This window comes from Pogoniulus pusillus, chromosome 3, assembly GCF_015220805.1.
Source record: "Pogoniulus pusillus isolate bPogPus1 chromosome 3, bPogPus1.pri, whole genome shotgun sequence".
NCBI classification, from domain to species: Eukaryota; Metazoa; Chordata; class Aves; order Piciformes; family Lybiidae; genus Pogoniulus; species Pogoniulus pusillus.
Window position 1 is genome coordinate 17009519 of NC_087266.1, and position 19367 is coordinate 17028885.

Consider the following 19367-nt stretch of genomic DNA (forward strand, 5'->3'; position numbering starts at 1 on the left):
ACTTTCATCTTCTTTGCTTAAAATGAGTTATACTTCTATGCATAAATGATCAAAGAAACAGGTGTTGATGTTGGACCCCATCAGAAGACCATTCTATTTGTAGAACAGCAGAGATTTTTTCCAAATATTTTAACATAATGTTCTTTGAATCTGGCCTGCAATCTTTGAAAGTGTAAAATGAAATGGCCTTTCAATGGAAAAGTCATGCTTCATCCTTTGATCATAATACGTGCTCTTATGCTCAAATTAAATTGATATTGATTTGCTTTGGGAAAAGCCTGGAACTAATCAGCATGGATCTGCTGCATAACAGCTTTAAAATCTACAGAAACCATTCAGGCATGAGATTCTTGCACATTTACTATTGGAAGCAACCTTACCTAGCATATGTAAAATAATGATGTAACTGTATCAAGATTCTTCCCAAAGGCTTCCATTATTCTAAAGAAACCTTAATTATTCAGAGTCACAGAATCTTAGGGGCTGGAAAGGACCTTGAGAGATTAACCAGTCCAACCCCTCTGCAGAGCAGGATCACACAGGGACACATGCAGGTGGGTCCTGAATATCTCCACAGAGGGAGACTCCACAACTCCCTTGGGCAGCCTGTTCCAGTGTTCTGTGATAGTCACAGTGAAAACATTTTTCATGTTTACATACAGCTTCCTATGCCTCAACTTCTACCCCCTATTCATTGCCCCCTGTTCTGCTACTGGATATCACCAAGAAGAGCCTGGCTCCATCCTCTTGGTGCACACCCTTTACATATTTATAAACATTAATGAGGTCACCCTTCAGTTTCCTCTTCTCCAAGTTAAAGAGACCCAGCTCTCTCAGTCTCTCCTTGTTAGGAAGATGTTCCACTCCCTTAATCATTTTTTGTGGCTCTATGCTGGACTCTCTCAAGCAGTTCTCTGTCCTTAAACTAAGGGGCCCAGAACTTGACACTATTCATGATATGGTCTTACCAGGGCAGAATAAAGGGAGAGGAGAACCTCTCTTGACCTACTAACCACACTTCTTCTAATACACCCCAAAATGGTGCTGGCCTTCTTGGTCACAAAAGCAAATTTCCATCTCATGGTAAATTATTGACTATGTCACTTAATCTTTTACCACTGCAAAGTGTTTGAATACTTTTTGCACAAAGAGGAGACACATTTTAAGTGTGTAGCTTGTACTGGATGCCCTAGATTCTTGCAATCAGCACCATGGCAAACATAAGCATGATTAAAAACTGATTGAGCTCCCTTCTCCATATAAACACAGTAGACATGAGAAGAAAACCAATGGGCCAGGTTTTGCAAATACGCCTGTTCCTAAGTTGAGAAAAGTGGAGAAACAATTTCCTTTAGCACTTCTCCATCTAACAAACAATATATCCAATTGAATAAATACTAGAAACAAGTCAACATATGCTTTCTTTTGAAATACAGTAAGTCAGGGAAAGACTACATGGAAAGATAAAAGGCTAAGAACATCCCAATTAAATAAAATGGCACTGACACTATGTTTCTTTGCTTGTTCATCAGGTCATTCTTAAGAATTTCAATTTCCATAGACTTAATGCAGGACAATATAAAAGTTTGATGAACACAATGATTTTTGCATAATTGAGTCTCCTCTTAAGCTTGGAGGAAGTGCCCACAGCTGACAGACAATGACAATAGCATATAAAAAGTAATTATATAGATCCTATAAACTGGAGTCTAAAACTTTACCTTGGCTATAACAGGGAAGGGTCTTAACAATCCTTAGTGGCCTTTGCTCTTCACCATCACAGGGCTTCAGAATTACGCAAGGAAAGTGAATTTCCTCCTCAGTGAAATTGAAACACACATTTGCATATAATGATTTTATGGAAGTCTTTCAGACAGGCAAATCCACTGAGCTGAGAATAACTGCTTCACACAACAAAGGGAACGAGCATTAAGAGAAACAAGGTGCTGTTTTGTACAGAAGATTTTAGCAGAGCATTCGCAGACTCTCATGATTCACGAATAACCAGCACTTCAGGAAATCAATCACACTTTCTTGACACCACAAAACAAGTATGACAAAATCCGGTATCAAGAGTACTCTGTATAACTGTTACTTTCACTGTAAATCTAGGTTAAAAAATACACTTGCAAGTAAAATGGTTAATGAAATCAACGAAAAATCACTCTAACTCATGAAAATGTAATACTTTCTATTTCTATATTTAAGCTGCAAATCTACAGGCAGTATTTGATGATTATTGCATGTCAGATGTGCCAGGAATGGAAATGAGATACTATTTTACTATTTGTTTCAAAGACTTTGGATAAAATTGTTAACTGCACTGTAATTTTAAGGATATTTAGTATAAATGTGAATGTTGCAATGTTTTCATGACTATAAAGATTTCAATCTTATTTTCAAAGCAATTAGCAAATGAAGACCTGATTATGTCAAGAACATGACAAAATCCAAGGATATGTAGACAAATTGCTCTCAGATGAAGGTGAATCACTTATGGGAAGGAAATACTTCAGTGTTCAGTATAACCATTTTCCTTTACTTCATTCAGTAATCTTTTCCTCTCTGTCTCACACCCATCATAGACAACTGATAAAGAATAAAGCGTAGGAACATATGCATCTGTACTTAGGCTGTGCATTCTGAAAATGGAAATCACAATCATAACACAGGAATTGCTTTTATATATATTTGTATATTTTGCAAATATGCAAACTCAACAAGTTGATAAGCACAGTCAAGATTGTCTCTGGCCACCTTCACAAGCTTTTATCAAGTAATATTTTATTCTATAATGCATAAACATACACACACACGAATAAAAGCATATTTGTGCTCTTACTTGTGTGGAAAAGAAAGACCGGAAAAGAAAAAGAAATCTTAAGCTTCAATTATCCTCACATGCTTTCTTGAAAATCACCAAATTTAGCACTAATTTAGTTTTGGATGCAGAAGCAGGTGATAGCATGGAATATCTATAGCCTCATTGTTTATGACTGCTGCCCAGCCAACCTTTAAAGCTGCTAATTGGGGAAATTTGGCAGCTGAAGGACACAGACGTCTAGGCTTAGATTTTGCTCACTCAGCATTATCATTACTCACTCTTTCCCGATGTTGCTCTTGTTTGATTGTGTTTTATTTTGAACTTCAGTCAACCTTTTTCTTCCAAAGCCATCCCTCTTGGTCCAGTCTAAGCTGACAATAGCTGGTAATTCCATTACTTTTTAGTCTAATTCTTTACTCCTTTCCTCCACACAAGACATGTTTTCATGGAAAATATGTCTATTATATTTTTCATATCCTATATACATGTCATATATATAACTCTGTAATCAAAAAGCAGAAGTAAAATACACAAATTATTATTCTAAAAAGGAGAAGAACCATAAACTCAATAATCCATCTCCTTTAAATTGTTGACCCAAAATAAAACATCGTGAACAGGCTGCCCAGAGAGGTTGTGGAATCTCCATCTCTGGAGACTTTCAAAACACACCTGGGTGTGCTCCTGTGCAGCCTGCCCTAAGTGATCCTGCTTTGGCAGGGTGGTTGGACTGGATGATTTCTGTGGGCTCCTTCTAGCCCCTAACATTCTGTGATGAGATTACATAGAATCAAGTCAATGTGAGAAAAGCAGAAAGCAGCAGCAATCATTCAAATCACCTGAAATGTAGTGTTATCCCCAGACCAGAAAAACAGAGGAAAAAAGAATGAGTGCAAAGTGATCTTTACATTAATGGATTTATTAAAATGAACATTAAAATTTTAGTATGAACTTTCTTTTTTTTTTTTAATTATTTAGGTCATCAGTGGAGTGTAAGCATCAAGACAGGCAAATGAATTAGCTACCAACCTCGCTAACAAAAATAATAATTCTTTTGAAATTAAGAAATAACAGAATGAGACTGTAAAGCACAACACAACTATGATCACCTACAAGAGAAAAAAACCAAAAGGAACATTATTCTTGATATTACCGCTTCAAAGTCTTTTCAGCTTAATAAATTAAGAGAAAATAGCTGGAGAGAAAGACATTGTCAGATGTTTCAGAGGCTCTGGCTGTGGTTTTGTGAAGGTTAGAATGCATCAGTTTCATAATTTGTACTTGTATTTAACTTCAGTTGAAATTAGTGGACAAATTCAAAAAAGTAGATTAAATAAATGTGAACTTCATCTCGCTTGCACTTGTGCCTAGTCTGGAAAAATAAATTATGATGAATTTTATTTAATGTGTTCATTAATAATCTGCAATAAACAACACACATTCACAGGTAACCAAGCACATGGACTGAATGCACTTCAAAATACATTATAAACTATAAATACACAATTCACAAGAGAAAATGGTAGAACTCTGTGCAAGGTCTCCTGAGTGAAGACCAAAATGAACTTGAGTTAACACGCAATCTGGTCACATAAAAAAGTAATCTGGGGCTATGAACGTTATATGACACTCTAAGTAGTTCCTTCCTACAGAAATCTAGTTCAGATGTACAAAGAATATTAAGTTAAAACCTAGGTACTGTCAGCAGGAGTGAAAAGATGAAAAATCTGTTCAGATCCTTGAAAGGATTTGTTTTAGGGAGAAAACTAAAAACCCAAAACCCCATAAATATTCACAGCTCATCTAAGTATTACTCAGTAGGGAGAACATGATAATTATCTACAAATACCTACAAAGTGTTAATGTCAGAGAGGAAGATATGGCAGATGGGGACACAACTAGAAATAATTCAGTGGAAATGAAGACTCAGATGAGTATCCAACTTCCCTAGGCCTAAACAGACTTTATCAACAGCAACAGACTCCTGAATAAACTGTGCTAAGCAATATCATACACATTGAGTACTGTGTCAAGTTCTGGGCTCCTCAATTCAAGAGAGATGTTGAGGTGCTGGAAGGTGTGCAGAGAAGGGCAACAAAGCTGGTTAGGGGCCTGGAACATAAACCCTATGAGGAGAGACTGAGGGAGCTGGGGTTGTTTAGCCTGGAGAAGAGGAGGCTCAGGGGCGATCTCATTGCTGTCTACAACTACCTGAAGGGAGGCTGCAGCCAGGTGGGGGTTGGCCTTTTCTCCCAGGCAACCAGCAACAGAACAAGGGGACACAGTCTCAAGTTGTGCTGGGGGAAGTATAGGCTGGATGTTAGAAGGAAGTTCTTCCCAGAGAGAGTGATTTCCCATTGGAATGGGCTGCCCAGGGAGGCGGTGGATGCACTGTTCCTGGAGGTGTTCAAGAAAAGCCTGGATGAGGCACTTAGTGCCATGGTCTAGTTGACTGGATAGGGCTGAGGGATAGGTTGGACTGGATGATCTTGGAGATCTCTTCCAACCTGGTTGATTCTATGAAATGATGATCACAGTTAAGCTTCACTATCAAAACAAACCCTTTCACAGGCAAACTTTTGGCAGTTGTATATTCAGACTTCATGAGAGAAAGGATCACCTTACTAAAGAGCAGCGATCTCCAAAGTAAAACGAGGCTGCAGCTTACAGTGGTTTAGAATCAAAGAAACAGTGCAGTTTTGAAGGACATGCCCTAGTTGTCCCTGCTTCACTTTACAATGTGGTTTTGGTCTGCATGAAAAAGACACCGAAAATTAAAGCAGTAGCTGTTCTCAGGATGTACACTAATGTCAAGACAAACTCCTAGAGGCACTTTCAGTATCCAGATCACATACAACGGAAGCATTCGGTCTCAGGAACAAAATCAGTCCAAGTGAAAACCTCAAAATGCCTTGACTGCAGATGTGAGAGCCTCAGTATGAATTACATCAATCCACTGATCCTTTTCTGTCACACTGTTCAACTGGATGCGCAGGAATACCTATTGGGTCACCAGTGACAGGGGCAAGACAGAAAAACTATTACCTAATTAATTAATTAGAAAAACCAATTACCCTATCAAACCTATGATTGTGAAGTTAAAAATGTACTTTCTAAAATTCTAACCAGCAACTGACATTTTATAACAATAAATTTATTACTGAGTAAAATGTTACAGCTGTACTAGAAATGTTCCGGACTGAAATGTAAAATGAAAACAATGACATCTTTAATTAGAGTGGGAAGGCCCATAAAATTAAGAAATTCACTTATATAGCAACACTGCAGATGAACCTTGAGTTAAATTAGTCAGAACACATTTAAGATTTCTAATTACAAAACTCTTTAATCCCAGAAGCTTCCCACATTAAGATATTGGCTTCAAATGTTTCAAAACTGTAGCATGCTAAATTCCAATTACTTCATAAAAAGTAGGCAGTGTGCATACAAAAGATTCTTGCAACAATAGACTGCATTATGGGGTGTCTCAAAGCTCATTATAAAGCAGATACTAGAGTGGACTGTGTCTGATAACTCACCACAATTTTTCTTCATTTAATCTTACTTAGAAATTGATCTTGGTTTGTAAGCAAATTTAGAGAATCATAATGTACTTCTAATAATCCCCACGGGAAAGATGAATAATGTTCAGTCTACGTGTTCCACAGAAAGCATTCCCCATTGTACAAACGTGGAAGAGTAATGAAAACTCCTCTCCTCTTCTCAGAAGTCAATTAATTACTTTCTATAAAAACAAACAGGAGCTTTTTTTACACCACCAATAATCCAAACTCATGTAGCTGGAAATACGTGAATTTGAGCAAAGGGATGTAAGTCTCCTTTAAAGTCTACATTTCATTCATGTCTATCTAAATCATAGAACAGTGTACATCAAAAAAAATGCACATTAAAAGACCCAAGATATTCCTGTGTCCTGTTAACAATGAAGCACACTTTCTTATTAATCAAGAGGAAATGTTGCCAAGCAAACATGAGCCCTTTGTATCTCTAATTTTTGCCAAACCAGGAGAGGCTATTTTTCTGTTTGAAACATCTTTAAAGGTATTACCTGCACTGTTAAGTTTCAGTGAGGCATACAGACTCCAAGCTGCCTTAAGATAAGCTTGTTGAGATCTCACCTAATATAGCCACAGAAGCACAATACTGCTATTGGGTCAGCCCAAGGAGCCATGAGGACTACCGTTCTGACTCAAATCATAGCAGTTGTCAACACCTATGAAAAACTACCAGACCGCTACAAGTGCCATGATGGCCTTCCAACTTTCCTTGCTTGCAATTAGTTGTGACTCTAGGTCTTCTGAGGCTCTCTGCTGAGCCCCATGTCGTGTGATGCTCTCTCCAGTGTGTTATGGCTGCTTGAACTAATGGATGTATACGTGGAGTAGGTCACTATTTGCCTCTCCATTTCTTGCAAGCATACTTTCGATCTTCTTTCTTTGCTCTATTTTTTCAAAGCTATGCAGTGGGTGATGAGTTCCTCTAAAGTTCAGTGGACTGAAAAAAAGCTTTTGTTGCAGGCCTCAGGCAGTACTTAACAACAGCTTACTTAACTGTAGCTCCTTTTTCCATGGTCTGCCATCCTGGCTGTAAGAACAAGGCAATGATAAAACTCTCCTCTGACTCAGCACCAAGAGGCTCTTTTGCCCTTCTACATATCCTTGACTTTATTTAAACAAACTAATTCACTAGAAAATTGGTGTACAATGGATTTGAAAATATTTTTCATAAGAATGCAACTGGTTCTGCTTAGCCTGTAAACATCTGGAAACCTTCACCCCCAAAAAAGTAGCAGTTTGGATAATGGGCCATTTCTGTGAAGGTCACAAGTGGTACTTCTGATGTCACCTTAGCCCAATCTGACGGAATTTAAAACAGAAGGTACCACCAAAACCTAGGATTTGGCTGACTGCATTTCTGCCCTGTTAGCCCTGTGCTGACACCAACAGCTGACAGCTTGCTGCAGCAGATATGGATTATACACGGAACACTGTTTGAACCTTTTTAATGAACTCTCACTGGCTCAAAGGCCTGAAAAAGGATTTGGGTCAAAGGTGAGATGGGACAGCAGAAGGCAGCGCAAGCTGGTGAGCAGGCAGTATGCTGTGGGATGGGTAGGATGCCTGGGTTTAAGGAGTACAGATAGTGGGAAGGTAAGAAAGGGCTGCAGCAGTTAAGGGTGTGATAAAAGACAGGCCTCTTTCAGGGCATTTAGGGAAAAGGCAGCAATGGCTGTTTATCCAGACTAATCTGTGGGGATTTCAAATGCAACAACCACCAGATCCTAAAGACTACAACCAATATGCCTGGGCATAATCCCATGGAGTAAATGAGAGTCTTACTTATAGGAAAAGTCTTAAAAGCAAAACGTCCATACAAGACAAAACAAAGGAATGGGATAGGAGGTGTGGCAAGGGCAGATCAGTGTAAGTGAAGTTTTGACAGGCTAAGCCCACAGTGAAACATGCGAGCAACAGACAAAGATGGATATCTGGATTTCCCACACCAGATGTGTCACAGCAAACACAAGAAAACCATAATTCCTGTAACAGCACTGGCCTATAAGGGTATCATTTTCTATTGGCCTAAAATAATGAGAGAAAATGTAAGTTACATTCTTATTTTGGAAGGTCATCCCAAGAAATTGGCAATATGCTTAGGAAATGCTTGTATCAGGATATAAGAGCATTATCCATAACATTGTTATTACTGCTGAAGACACATTAGGAGACAGACTTGGAACATTTGAAAAAGAATTAATTAAAACTAATGTAGATGGGAAAATAAACTCCATTTGCATGCTGCTGAGGAAACCACCAGTGCAGTTAAAGATCTGCTTTTTGCTGGTGTTCTTGGAAAGGAAGAGGCAAAAAATAGGTGTCACAGACGGCTCTCACAGAAATTTTTACAAATTACAGCACTTCCTACTGTTTGGTTTGGTCCACTGTTTGGTTTTTAATCACACAGATTTGCTGTTTGAAAGTGCAGAATCACCTCTATCTAGTTTTCCTGTTGTTTTTGGTTTTTTTCTCCTTTGACTTCTGTTGAGGAGGAAGAAATAAGAGTTTTTAGGAAGCAGTTGAGGTTCCATACTACTTTCTGGTTTTCAGAAGCACAAATTAAAAATAGTCATCTATGGCAATTTGGTCACAGCTCCAAACAAATGCATGTATAAAGTAATTCTGGGACCTTTAAATAGACACTAAATATAGATGGGATTCTTAAACATGTATTTATTTCTCACTTACCACTTTCTTGAAAAAAATCTTTTACTACTTTTTGCAAAGCACTGTTTGGAGTTTACACTTCATTATAATACTGGTGTTACGTGGCCTGTTCAATGATGATGTCTGTTGTTAGGGAAAGCAATTAAAACCATGCAATTTTGTGTTAATTGCAACAATTGAATTTTTTCTCTGAAACAAACCCGAGGTCCTTGGAAATATGAAATGAGAAAACAGTGACAAGCCATTATGCTATTTTGGGCTTAATAGTGCTCACTCACCTGGACTGCAGAACATTCACTTTCATTTAATGTAACACAGGGAAGCTAAGCCTGTTTTTCTACACTTCCACTAGCTGCTCTTAATGCCTTTTTATCTTTCCATATATGTCATCCTAAACCACAGAACTTTTTATTCTATGAAAAGGTCATTAAAGCTAATGCATTTCACAAGAAGACTTCATTCAAAAGAATTTGTGTTTCCATATGCACAAAACATTTCACCATAAACAGAGAAAAAAAAAAGAAAAGAAACCTCTGATGGTTGTACTTAGAGAACTGTCAAAAAAAAGGAAAAAGCATGACATACCTGACTCATATGTTGACGTCAAGGGAACTTGAGTCCTATACTACCACTATCAGGATGCAATTTTTAACTCACTGAAAAACGGAATGGAAACTCTGCACTGTCTTACAGATTGCAGCTTGCGGAGTGCTGCTCTGTAAGTCTGTGTAGATATAAGTGGAGAGACCTTTATACTCTCAGAACAGTCTTTGTCCCTTCTGCAAAAGATACATTTGCAAACAATCATTTTGATTCCGAATGGATGTTCCTTTCTAGGCACGAACAATCAGACCAGAGAAACTTACTCACTGTGTTCACTGGGGAACATATCTTTGCAAAATTAACCTCATCTCCTGTAAACAATAGTCTTCGTGTGTGTACAAAGGCAGGCTTTATTATTCAGCTATTTGCCATTCATTCCCATGCATTAAAAGTTTTTCTTCTGTCCCAGGGGCAAGAATGTAACATCATTCAGGTAGCCAATGGACACAATGCAACAAATGGCAAAAATCAAGGAAGAACTCATGAAAAACAAAAGGCTAAAAATTCGTTGGCAAATGCTCGAAAATAATGAAAGCTCTGAGAACAGAAGAAAGATGTTACAGTCTCCTCAATATGTTTACAACTAGCAATTTCACAAGCTCCCCATGAGTCTGCTGGGGAGGAAATGGCAGTGTATGAGCAACCATAAAATGTTATAGGGTAGCCAGACTGAAATAGATACCATGACCTCAGTGATAGCAGACAGAATTTCTGCACTCTGTTGTTTTTGTTATCTGAGCTATCCCAGCTATTAAATGTGCCATTCCTTCAGAAAAAGCAGTTGACATTTAGCTGCAGAGGTCTGTGACTAGGAACAAGCTATAAACTAGATAAGAATGTAAGAACAACTGTACTGTTTCAGACCAAAAGACCACCTAGCTCAGTACTGTGGCCTTGAAAGCAGATGTAATGCTTCAACACAGAGCCCAGTATGCGAGGGATGGTACTCTGGAGACAAATGGGATTAAATGAAGGACTCACTGAAGTCTGTGAAAATTCTATGCTAATTATGGTAGAGAAACGTTTCAGAGAATGCCAAACAGAACATATTGGTAATCATGCTTTGTTCTCACTGAAAGTTTAATGAAAGAGGGACCATAAAATTGCATATCAAATAGCTTCCTAAGAGATGTGAGGTTTTGTGGTAAACACATACAGAAATAAAACTCCTGAGTTTAAACTCCACAAATAAAGTCCCTGAGTTTTTAGCATCACCTTTTATATACTGGTATGTGGTAATAAGGTCTCCCTTAACCTCCTTTTAATTTCCACCTTTGAGAAAGTTTGCATTCAGAGATAGCCCAGTGAAATGGAGATTTCTGAGTTACAAATAATGGAACTGTTTTCATCTCACTACAAAATTTCTGGGTTTACAATACTTGGTCCATATTAAAATTAGTGTTTGAGAGTTTAGACAGAAAAAGGAAAAGACTCAGTCACTAATTTGAAAGGCATTTTCATATTGTTTTGTTGCATAAAAGACAAGAATAGAGTCACCTCCTTAGAAAAAAAATCACCAATGTATTTACAGAATTATTAATTTCTCAGGCTTTTGCAGTCTTGAAAGTTGGAATTGTGACCATCAGAAAGGCCAAGTTAAAAAATAAAACTACCTAAACTCATTTTCTTTAATACTTATGTTCATAGAATCATGGAATAACAGGTTGGAAGCACCCCCAAAGATTATCTGGTCCAACCTTTCTAGGTGCTAAGGTAGTTTAAATAATATAGCCCAGCATCCTGTCGAGCAGTCTTGAAACTGACCAGTGTAGTGGAATCCACTACTTCTTAGGAGATTATTACAATGTCTTACTGTTCTCATGGTGATTTTTTTTCTTCTGAAAGTAACTTGTATCCATTACTCCATGTCCTTTCTGTGTTACTCCTCATAAATAGGAAGCCTCCATTGTCCTGGTAGCCACCTGTTATGTACTGGTATGTGGTAAGAAGGTCTCTCCCAAGCCTTTTTTTCTCAAGGTCGAAATTACCCAATTCTCTCAGCCTTTGACAGAAATATTCTGGTTGGAAAGGACCCCCAGGATCATCAAGCCCAACCATTATCCCTACTCTACAGAGTTCACCCCTAAACCAAATCCTCAAACACCACATCCAAATGACCTTTAAACACATCCAGGTTTGGTGACTCAAACTGGGCAGCCCATTCCAATGCCTGACCACTTTTTCCATGAATAAATGCTTCCTAATGTCCAGTCTAAACTTTCTCATTTACAGCTTGAGTCCATCCCCTCTTGTTCTATCACTATTTACCTGTGAGAAGAGACCAGCAGCAACCTCTCCTCAATATCCTTTCAGATAGCTGTAGGCACCTATGAGGTCTCCTCTCAGCCTCCTCATCTTCAAACTAACCATCCCCAGCTCCCTCAATCACTCTTCCTAAGATTTATTTCCCAGACTCTTCACCAGCTTTGTTGTCCTCCTCTGCACTTGCTCCAGCACCTCCACACCGTTCTTGTAATGAGGCGCTCAAAATCTCATATGACAGGGTCCTCATATGACAGGTCTTCTAGTCCTCTGATCACTGCTGTGGCCCTTCTCTGGACACTTTCCAGCCTGTCCATATAATTTTTGTACTGCAGAAATCAAAACTCAGTTCTTCTTTAAAAAAAAAAAAAAAAAAGGAGCTCCACTAACATATTTTGAACTTAGCTTTTTAAATAAAGACCTTTTAATCACAAAGCACATGAATTATTGAAACAAAAAAGAGGCAAAATTACACGTTCAGTGACTACTCTTACCTCTAGTCATAGCAGTAGTCTATAAAGCTATAAACTCATGTATCTGTGTGGTGGAGGGCGGCCCGTACAGAGGCCTCCCTATGCCTCTACATGCCTGGACATGTTTTCCTGCCAGGACCCCGGTAGTGAATAGGATTGTGTAACACACACACACAGCCCCTGTATCCCTGGGGTCTGCCCATGCGATCCCCATATTTGGGAGAGTCCAGGCAAACAGCTCCTGCCTATTAAAGTTTGGCTTACTGCCAACCTGATTGGTCACTTTGGATGGCCAAAGGGCCATGAATCCCGGCCCACAGTCTATAAAGTGGGGTGCAGAGGTGCACCACTTGTTCAGATTCAGCTCTTTGACCCACCTGCTCGGATCACCTATAGTTCTGACCTGCACCCGAAGCACTCAGCCGCTCATACCCACATGCTCAGAAGCCAAAGCACTGCTCCGATGCTCACTGAGGCTTAGACCTCTTCCTTTGATTCAATTCGCAGTTAACCTGTCTGTGTACCTTAGAAGCAGAGCACATTCAAGTCTGCACCTGATACATATATGGGGAGCCGATAGCCCCCTAAGCCTAGAGCCAGCTGTGCATACTGGCCAGCTACCTTGCATTTATCTATGGAGCTCAGACTCCCAGCTTTGCCTGGCAAGAAAGCCAGGACACAGACCTTCTAGACTGTCTGCACCCACAAACACAGCCTGCTAGCTGTGAAAGACCGTGCCAGAAACTGCACGGACATCCTTCTCCTGTTCCTGGAATCCTGCCAGATTATATCTCTAATTGTTTTCATAAACTTGCACAAAAGAACAGTGGTTGGGGGTGGCAAGAATGTGTCAATATTAATTTTAATAAATTATATTTTTATATAAAATTAATACCGCCTCAAATTAATTTCTCACCTCCGCCAAACAGGGAGGCATAGGGAAACCCCCTCTGTAACAATATGCAGATTGGTGACACACGAGTTTGCTGCATCTAGCCCTTCACAAAAAGAAATGTGTGTGCATACACACATACATGGAAAATCTAAGGGGTGATTTCAGTTTGTTCTGATGATTCAGAGTTTTTTGATACTATTGCTTGAACCTAACTATAATTGTGTGTGGGATGTGAACCTGACTATTAACTCATTTTCTAAGGTTAATAGGTGCTAATACTCATTTCAGTAACTCCAGGAAAAAACAGTTTTCTAGAGAATCAAAGTCATGCCAATTTAGGGCTTGCAAGCATCAGCTAAATGTATAGAAATTTGAACATCTGAAGCAGTTTGGTAGGTGCAAATCCTTCGATTTGTAATTCAATATAACTAAGGCAGATCCAGTTACTAAAGAATACATTGCTTACGTGCCTTAATAGTTGAAGAAACAGCTGCTACATGAATGTAATTTATTTTTTAAAACATATTTAATACTTCAGGGACTCAGGTGTCTTATAAACAAAAGCTGGATTAGACCTTCAGTATCGTCCATCCTTTAGGAAATCCATTCCATGAAAATAAAATATATAAAAAGAGAAATCCAGAGAGCTACTGAGCAATTACAGGTTGTGTTGATTTTAATGCCTCAGAGACATTCTATGTGCTTTTGGTTTTACAAGATAGTACAGTTGTATTACTTTGAGGAAATTCATGAAGACAGAGAGCTTTGCAACACAAAGAAGGAACTGTTCAGTTTTTCTATATATATATTTTCCAGTCTCTAAAAACTGATAGTCAGAAATGACAGTTTCACTTCAGAAAAATCAAAGGCTGAGCAAAGGTAGCTGAATGCAGGACTCTCTGCTCAAGTCAAAGGACCTGAGCTCAGCTTCCAAACTACTTAGATGTACAAACACATAGGTAGCTGATCATGTCTGAAATGTTTCCATTATCTATAAATCTTGGACTATTTTTGATTCAATTAATAGGAATTTTGCTCAAAAAGACACCTGAATAATGAAGCTGTTTTCTAAGTTCAAGCAATCAGTGTGTTGTGAGGTTATGACCCCTCCCCAGTATTGGAAAGGAAGTGCAACAACCAGTTACTGAAGATAGTCTGCACGACCAGCTCTATGAACCATTAAAGATAAAATGATAAACAAGAGATGTAAACAGACATCAGAAATAAATAAAACTATTTAACTCCCCTTCTGAACAAACTATCTACTTTAAAGTTTGAAGTGAGCAGTGATTTTAGTTGTCTTGCATGAAGTGCCCCACACATGGCTGAGTTTCAGACCACAAAGCTCAATTATTTTCTAATGAGCAGGCCACCTTCAGATCACAGAATTGTTTCAAAGCAATGGAGGAACACTTACTGGAGTAACAGGGAAATTTCTGTGTCATTTCACGTTATGTATTTGTCACTAAGATGATGATGAAGGCTTTAACCAGTATTACAGTAATTAGCTAAATGTCAAGAACTAAGTTGCTTACTCTAGGAAAATTATATCCCACTAAGAAATTATGCAGAGCCTTGTGTTCCTTGGTGTGGAGATTTTGCTGAAAAGACAAAAGGGACTTCAGAAATACATCACTTCCCATCTTCCTCCTCAGGGTTAATACTTTTGTCTGTAACAAAACTTCACATTTAGACAACAATCAGGTCTTCCTTCAGGATAATTATCATAGAATCAACGAGGTTGGAAGAGACCTCCAAGATCATCCAGTCCAACCTAGCACCCAGCCCTATCCAATCAACTAGACCATGGCACTAAGAGCCTCATCCAGGCTTTTCCTGAACATCTAATCTTAATCACTTGGATCTCTCCAAGTTTTCCCAGGTGGGAGTAATCCCAGTACATCCCAATTCAGTTTTGCTTATAGCACTTTTCCCTATTTTTGTTTTAGCCTAATCAAATAGATTACATGCTAGGGAAATGACAAAGACTCCTCTAACTTCATCCTTATATTATTTATGCCAAGCTTTCCCTTCTCCATTCAAAATAACTGTCCTCTCTCCTCCCCTCCCCTCTTTCCTCTTTTTAAAATATTAAAGCATAACCAAAATCAAATATGAGATATACCAAAACATGGAGTTTGCTTCACTAGAAAAAAACAGCCCTTTTCAATATGAAGTCTCTGAAGATGATTACTTACATAGAATGACTTTTACCCTAGTTTAAGCAATATATTTGAACAGAAGAGGCTGCTGTAAGTTTCTTTGAAGTATTGGCATTTTTTCCAAAATACTTTATGTCTCATATGAAAGGAAGTTTAAGTGCTGTTAAACATTTCATTTATGGACTTATTTATTACAGGAAATGCATTCTTCCTCAGGGAGCTAAACTATTCTGGAGCAGTTGAACAATGTTGCTGAACTTGTCAGCTTCAAACAGAAGGCCAAGTGCAATCCTCCAGCTTCCACCACCCATCTAACTGTTCACTCAAATATAGCACAGTGTAATGACTCACTGTTTAACACAGGATAATGACAACAGTTATGTGACAGAGCTTTTCAGATGCTGTTTAAAACCGCAGACTGACTTTTCTTCTTAGAAGTGTGTCTGTTGGAGGGAGTGCAGGAAGAATACAAGTAAAGAACTGCCATTAACACATATATTTTCTTCTTAAGTCTTGCAGAATTGATGCTGGCAGCTGTTTCTAAAAATCCCCTGACAGTGCATGCCAGAACACATAGCCAGATCTGCATAAAGGTTAGCATATCTACAGGATTACCCAGTGAGGCTGAGAAAGACACTCTTCTCCATAAGACTTTCTGTGGAAGCCTCTGATTGCAATCTAGGAACACCAAAGAACTACCAAGATGCTCTCCCTTGCAACATGAAAAAGCTTTGTGTCAAGGAGGCCTTTCCCTGCACTAAACATAATCCTCCCAGAACAATTATATTAAAGGAACACAGTAACTAATAGTTGAGGGAGAGGAAAGATATGTCCTTTAAGTGTATAACAGAAAGTATGCAGTATAAAATGGTGCATGCAGCTCTGCTACTTTTTTTTTTTTTAAATTCCTGTGCACCTTATCCAAAACTATTCATATCATAAGAGATAAGGGAGAGAGAAGGAAGAAATGGAAAGAAGCTTTTTCTTCAATCTTTTTCTCCAGCCTGCATCACAGTGGAATAAAGAAGGAGCTACACTAGCACTGTCACTTGGCGCATGAGTGTCAGAGTGCATTATCCAGGAGAATACATTACTTCTGCACACCAGAGGGTTCTTGGAAACATATCACCACTTTCTTCCAGAGGAGGGCAAGATCAAAAGAGAATGAAGACCTGCCCCATCAGCTGCCAAAACTGCAATTCATGACACATTGTGGCCCCAGACAAACACTCGGATTAGGATATTTCACCATTTGGACATTTGGAAGAGTGACATAAAAAAAAAGAAAAAAGACATTAGCAATGTAACAGAGATTGTAAAACAAAAATATTGACAAGTTGACAGAAGACGTTGCCCATAACTGAGATGACAATAAAATGTAAATATTTATTTTAAAGTAGTCAGACCAAAAAGCAGCTTGGTCACAGAAAGACATGCATATGCTGTACCATTGCAGTATAGTGCAGCAGCTGCCTGATGGCATTTCAGCAGCTGGAAAAACAGATGCTCAGGTAGCAACCACCTCTATAGATGAGAAGGGCAAGGCATTTTCCCCCCTTAATCCCACTCAGAGGCCTCTAGGATCACCTGTGCATATTAACTCAGCGAGGTGGCAATTCAAGCCTAGCAAGCATTTTCTGCTCATGCTTATGTGGTTGGACTGCATGAAAGCAAGTGAAGCCCTATGTTTATGTCCTTGGTGTATTATTGCTTATCTTCTGTGTGTCCCTATAGGTTTGTGTATTATATAACTAATTCAATTTAGTTTTTGTGTAATGTTTTCCATCTCCATCAAGAGTGACAAGAAAAACAGTCTGGTAGTTGATAGTGGAAACTTAACTTTTAATGTTTGTATGTCAGGAAGCCTCATTGAACAAAAGAAGAGAACAGAAGTTTAGGACTTCATTAAAAAAAAATTCTATGGAGGATCTCCATCCTCTACAGGATGCAGGAGAAACACAGTGATCAAGGATGAAGAAAAGGCTGAATGCCTTCTTTGCGCAGTCCTTAATAGTGAGACCAGTTGCTACCTGGGGCTTCCTAGACTAGGGAAAATTTTTAATTATATGCTTTTATATGCTTTTTTGAAATATAAATTAAATAGCATCACTATACACTATCAGTTTCTAAACAGCACTACTGTATCACTATTTGTTTCTAAGGACTTTTACCCATTTTCTTCCTTTGTAAAGAAACAACACTGTCAACCTCCCAAAACTCCTGTGTATACCATAGGCTTAATCACTTATTCACTTGTTGGACTGTGTTACTGTTGTTGTTATTATTTCTTTATTTTTGTTTGAATAAAGACTCCATGACAGTAATAAAACCAGAAAATCTCAGATCCAGCATGCAAGTTCTCCACTGACTGGTACAGTAAAAACAAAATACGAAGTGTTGGCAGCTACTCCAACTGCCCCAACCTATGGGCAAAATAGCATCATAGGATATCTTCTACCCTAGATAATCAAGGATGCAGGTTTTTTTCCATAAAGGACACAACTTCAATATTTTATTCTACTTTTACTCTAAAATTGTTGTTTTGTTTTGTTTTTCCCCAGGGGATTATTTCAGCAATAAATCTACTTACTGTTCTAAAGCAGGCTTTTTTTTGTGATCATAAATTCACCAAAATCTGGTAAACTTGCCTAATGAGAATGTGGGAAGAGTTCATGGAAGTTTTTTGTTTTGATCATTCAGTGTTCTCAGCCAAAAAGTGTCTTCCCCGGGAAATTCCCAACCAGCTCTACTACTAGCCAAACATCTGGAGTATTACTTGGAGGCATTTCTGTCTGGAACAACTCCTGAACCGTGAGAATCAGACCAGTGAGAGATGTCACATCCTGACTTTAAATCTAACCCCACAATCCAGCTGCATATCCTGTGGCCACAAATACCATGCAGAAATCAAAATCTTGAAACCCTTGCTGGTTTTTCCTGTGCATGTACTTATACCACCTGGAGAAGAAAATGAAAGTATCTAACTGTGAGACACTTGGACAAAGTAATGAGCTTCGCCATGGCTTCACTAAGGGCAAATCGTGCAAACCTGGTAACCTTCTATGACAAGGTCACAACATCAATAGACAAGGGCAGAGCAGCTGATGACATTTATCCAAACCTGAGCAAAGCCTTTGACACTGTCCCACATGACATCCTGATCTCCAAGTTAGTAAAATATGGGGTTTGACCACTCAGAAGAAGTGGCTTCACAGCCACACCTAAAGAGTGGCTGTCAATGCATCCATGTCCAAAGGGGAGGCCAGTGACAAGTGGAGTCCCTCAAGTATCAGTACTGGGACCTGTCTTGTCTAGCATCTTCATCAGTGACATGCACAGTGGCATTGAGTGCACCCTCACCAAGCTGTGTGGTGCAGCCATCCAAAGAGATCTTGACAGACTGGAAAGGTGGGCCCAAGTCAACCTCATGAGTTTCAACAAGACCAAGTGCAGGGTCTGACATCTGGCTTGGGGCAATCCCACACAACAATATAGGCTGGGCATTGACTGCTTTTAGAGCAGCTCTGAAGAGAAGAACTTGGGGGTGTTAGTGGATGAGAATCTCAATATGAGCTCTTACAGCAATCAAAGAAATAGTATCTTCATAATCTTCTAATTATCTCAAGTTGGGCTTAGACTGGGTGAGCAACCTTCATACCATGTGTCTGCCCTGTAACTTTATGCACAGAAGGCTGACCCTTACATTGTGCAGGATCAAGCACCCATAGCTTTGAAAACCTTTATCATCTACTGCAGGCTTTACTCAAGTACCTGATTCAAATGAGAACAATCAAGCCCTTGGAAAGCTTCCTTCTTCAGCAGAATATACATCAATCTAATTTTTTAGACCAACCTTTTCCACAAAGCTCCTTCAATGCACCCTTCAGTCATATTAAACACCAG

General features: G+C 38.8%; 1 protein-coding gene across 5 annotated transcripts in view; it reads right to left on the reverse strand.

The window, feature by feature from the left end:
- GUCY1A2 (guanylate cyclase 1 soluble subunit alpha 2) overlaps window positions 1-19367 on the reverse strand; it is a 178000-nt gene that overhangs the window by 23586 nt on the left and 135047 nt on the right. The window contains exon 7 of one of the 5 annotated variants that reach the window (XM_064170921.1): window positions 3860-4196. The exons of 3 other annotated variants lie outside the window; for them this stretch is intronic. In XM_064170921.1, coding sequence (XP_064026991.1) covers window positions 4128-4196 — 69 coding nt within the window. In that variant the 3' untranslated portion in view covers window positions 3860-4127. Of the gene's footprint in view, window positions 1-3859; window positions 4197-14877; window positions 14984-19367 lie in introns of those variants that run through there. One more of the 5 variants, XM_064170929.1, reaches the window with a different exon arrangement.